The sequence below is a fragment of the Amblyomma maculatum genome, unplaced genomic scaffold (assembly GCF_055883805.1).
Source record: "Amblyomma maculatum isolate TAMU_Amacu unplaced genomic scaffold, ASM5588380v1 scaffold_15, whole genome shotgun sequence".
NCBI classification, from domain to species: domain Eukaryota; kingdom Metazoa; phylum Arthropoda; class Arachnida; order Ixodida; family Ixodidae; genus Amblyomma; species Amblyomma maculatum.
The window spans coordinates 6,254,672-6,258,966 of record NW_028146740.1 but is presented as its reverse complement, the minus strand read 5'-3'; the positions used below and the strand labels follow the sequence as shown (position 1 = coordinate 6,258,966).

At 46.0% G+C, this 4,295-nt stretch overlaps 1 protein-coding gene across 1 annotated transcript; it reads left to right on the top strand.

Annotated features, from left to right (window-relative positions):
- Window positions 1–632: 632 nt before the first annotated feature.
- LOC146171979 (uncharacterized) lies at window positions 633–1,800 on the top strand. Its single transcript, XM_084586162.1, has one exon. It carries the CDS (start codon window positions 757–759, stop codon window positions 1,621–1,623), a length of 867 nt encoding a protein of 288 aa, XP_084442288.1. The 5' UTR covers window positions 633–756; the 3' UTR covers window positions 1,624–1,800.
- The last annotated feature ends 2,495 nt before the right edge of the window (window positions 1,801–4,295 follow it).

Here is a 4,295-nt window from a genome sequence, read left to right as displayed (position 1 = left end):
GATAACACAGTACATGCCCATCCTTCAGTACAGTATATGCCTCATTCGGCCTCCTAACCTCACTAAGCCCTGTGACATCCCATTTCATGCCCTCTAGTTCCTCTAACAGCACTGCTAAACTAGCTTCACTAGCTAGGGTTCTAGTATTAAACGTTGCCAGGGTCAGTTTCCAATGGCGGCCTGTCCAGCGGAGCCAGGAATTCTTAGCTCCCCCTGCTGCGTCACAGGTCTGACCGCCGCCGTGGTCAGTTGTTCCGCAGCCGTGGTGACTGAGGGCCGACCCGGACATTATAGCCACATATATACGGTAGCGCTCCAGGTACTACTTAATACGTGTAAGCAGCATTCTTTTCTGTACTTTACCGACGTAGCTAGCCAGTGCAATTGACGGTATGAGGTGGGCTCTGCGGCTGTGCCTCCGCACGGGCCGCTAATCCGCTTATGTTCGCCATGCAGGTCATTGTCCAAATCGTCACGTTTGTTCTTTTGCCAGCCTGGACGGCAGGGACATCTGGCTACACAGCAGTCATCCGGACGCCCCATCAAGAAAGCGAACTTGGTGCACTACACCTAGTCGCCACCGACAATTGGAAACCCCCGGCAGCGCCACCTCTGGAACGCTGAACCAACGAAACTACCTCCGCAGCACCATCGTCACCGACAGCACCGTACGGCTTACCTATAAAGGAGCGACACCCACCTTCGGCACACTGTGGGCTCTGCGGCTGTGCCTCCGCACGGGCCGCTTATCCGCTTATGTTCGCCATGCAGGTTGGTGGTCCATATACGCTTTTCACTAAGAAAACTAGTAATTATTGCCTGGTACAGCTGCCGAGCCCGCAGTGTTGCTTTTGTCTTGCCGCCGAATGTGTCGATGTCATTCGCGCTTTACTAGTGCTGTCGGGTGATGTAGAAACCAACCCGGGACCAGGTGGCCTTGATGCAGTTTTGAGCGAACTACAAAAGTTGTCCGCCGGACAATCACAACTTATCACTGAAATACATGACCTCAAAAATCAACTAGTAGCAACAGATAAAACAATATCTGCTCTAAGCAACCGAATCGCTGATCTTGAAACCAAATGTGAATGTCTTAACACCCTGCGAACAGAAGTAGAAACCCTTCAATCCAACACAGATAGAATGACTTTGCAGCTTTCTGAGTTGGATACACATCTCGGTGATCTCGAGAACCGCTCGAGAAGAAATAACTTAGTGTTCTATGGGCTTCCTGACCCAAATGATAAAGAATCTTACGAGCAATCAGAAAAAATTATCATTCAGCACAGCCTTGACAGCCTCAATCTGGTAATCCAGCTCAAAGACATAGAGCGCGCACACCGCCTTGGCCGCCACAGCACAGACCGCCAAAGACCAATAATAGTGAAATTGTCATCTTTCAAAACAAAAGGAATCATACTCTCCGAAGGCCCTAAGCTTAAAGACACTGATTTTAGTATTGGAGAAGATTTTTCTCGACCCGTTCGAAATGCACGGAGGCACCTTGTGGCTTTTGCTAGAGCTAAGTCTGGACTATTTTCCCTCCGATACAAAACGCTACACATGGGACCCAAACGGTTTATTTTCGACCAAGGTTCACAATCGGTTAAAGAAATCACATAGGAATCCTTTCGCCGTCGGAAAGCGCGCAAGCAGCCGCGGACTAACCTTCGAGATAACCTTTCCTTATCCATAATCTACACTAATGCTCGCAGTTTCCTTCCAAAGCGCGAGGCCTTGTCGAATCTCTTTTTATCTTCCGGCAGCAACGTATTAATCCTAACGGAAACATGGCTAACAAGCGACATCAGTCATAATGAAGTTTTGGATGACTTACCCAATTTTACTGTGTACCGTAAAGATCGTCAGGGCACACGTGGAGGAGGTGTGCTTATTGCCATTAACAACCAAATAGCATGTTCCGTTGTTAACATTACTTCAGATCTGGAAATATTATGGTTAAAATGCAACGCTCCACCGCAAACCGTTCTGCTTGGCGTGTGCTACAGGGCCCCTAACAGCAATCCCGGTTTTGCACCTAAACTAAACGATGTTCTGGTCCAAATTACTACGAAACACCCCAATGCTCAACTGCTTCTCTTTGGAGACTTTAACTTCCCGAGTATAAATTGGCAAAACGTAGGTCCATTAACAGCTGGTAACTCTGAAGCAAGAAACTTTGTAGATGTTTGCTTAAATTTCAACTTGAGGCAAATGGTGCTTGAACCGACTCGGGTTACCCAAGGATCTTCAAACATCCTGGATTTAATACTAACCAACAGCCCTGAAAGCTTATCCTCGATTACTTACTTGCGTGAAATCAGTGATCATAGAGTTATTCATTCCACGTTCAAATTCATCCCGCCAAACGTTCAAGAAAACCATCCGCCTGTACGACAAAGGAAACTACCAAGCAATCAACAACGAAGCTTTTCTGCCAATCCACGTTTCATCTCCGCTCTCTTACTGATAACTGGTCACTTTTCAAAAACAAGATAAACGAACAAATTTATTCCCTGTATCAGCTTTAGCGCAAACCGCCAGAAGCCGTGGTTCTCACACAATCTGAAAAGATTAGAAAGAAGAAAAAAACGACTTTATAGTACAGCAAAACGGAACTCAAGTGCTGAAGCATGGGAACGGTACCACGCAGCTGAGGACTGCGCTGCAGTTTGCTCCGCCAAACGTGCTTTTTTTCACAATGACCTACCAAATATCCTAAAAAACAACCCCAGGAGGTTTTGGGAAATAATAAACCCGCAAGCAACGTGCCCCACCGCTCTTACAAGTGCCGCGGGCGAGGAAGCCACTGTTGACGAATGTGCTGACATATTCAACCGTGCGTTTGTTTCCGTCTTCACAGATGAAACTGATACCTCATTGTCTACCCCGCCTAGCGTATCATTACCAGCAATGTCACCCATCGAAATTACTGTGCAAGGCATCATAAACCATATTGACAGAATTAAACGTTCATCAGCCGCAGGAGTGGACGAAATAAACTCTAAAGAGCTTAAAAACACGAAACACACCTCAGCCATTTATCTTTCATTGTTGTCTTCTCAATCGCTTTCAACAGGAACCCTACCGGCCGACTGGAAGGTGGGGAGGGTCATTCCGGCCTACAAGTCAGGTACAAAGGACTCTCCACTAAATTATTGCCCCATCTCCTTAACAAGCGTACCTTGTAAAATCATGGAACATGTCATCTATTCTCATGTAATAAATTTTGTAGATTGCCACAACTTCCTTCATCCGGCTCAACATGGGTTTCGCAAGGGTCTCTCCTGCGAAACCCAATTGGCAATTTTCACTTTTGACTTGCATAGTAACCTTGACCGCAACTTGCAGACCGATGCATTATTCTTAGATTTCGCAAAGGCATTTGACAAGGTACCACACCAACGCCTATTACTAAAGCTTGCCCTTTTAAATTTAAACCCTAATGTTCTAGAGTGGATTAAAGAATTCCTTGCTAACCGATCTCAGTTCGTTTCTATTAACAATCACAGCTCAGGCACCCTGCCTGTAACATCCGGCGTTCCGCAGGGATCTGTGCTCGGCCCGCTTTTGTTTTTAATTTACATTAATGATTTGGCACTACAAGTATCATGTAATATTCGCATTTTCGCCGATGACTGTGTAATTTATCGTACCGTTACTAACATTTGTGATCAAATGGCCCTTCAGAATGACCTTACCTGTGTCCATGAATGGTGTAACAACTGGTTAATGACGCTAAACGCCAAAAAATGCAAACTCGTCTCATTCCAACGTCATCACAACCCCATTATGTTTTCCTATACAGTTGCTAATTCACCCATAGAAAGCATTCAATCCTTCAAGTACCTCGGTGTAACCCTGTCTAGCGATCTTTCTTGGCGAACACACATCACCACAATCATATCCTCTGCCAACAGATCTCTAGGTTTCCTAAAACGTCATCTTCGTCATGCACCACAGCACGTTAAACTTCTGGCTTATAAAACACTTATCAGACCTAAACTTGAGTACGCTAGTCCCATCTGGAACCCTCACCAAATGTACCTAACAAATGCACTTGAATCAGTCCAAAACCGCGCCATCCGCTTTGTTCATTCTGCATATTCGTATACCATCAGCGTTTCATTTCTGAAGAATATTTCCGGTCTCGAAAGCCTCGAAGCTCGCCGCCGCATCGCGAGCCTTTGTTTACTCCATAAGTTGTACCACAGCACTCTGAATCAAACGCCTTACATTACTCATCCGACCCGCATATCTCACAGCACTGCACATCCGTTTCAGATTGCCCGGCC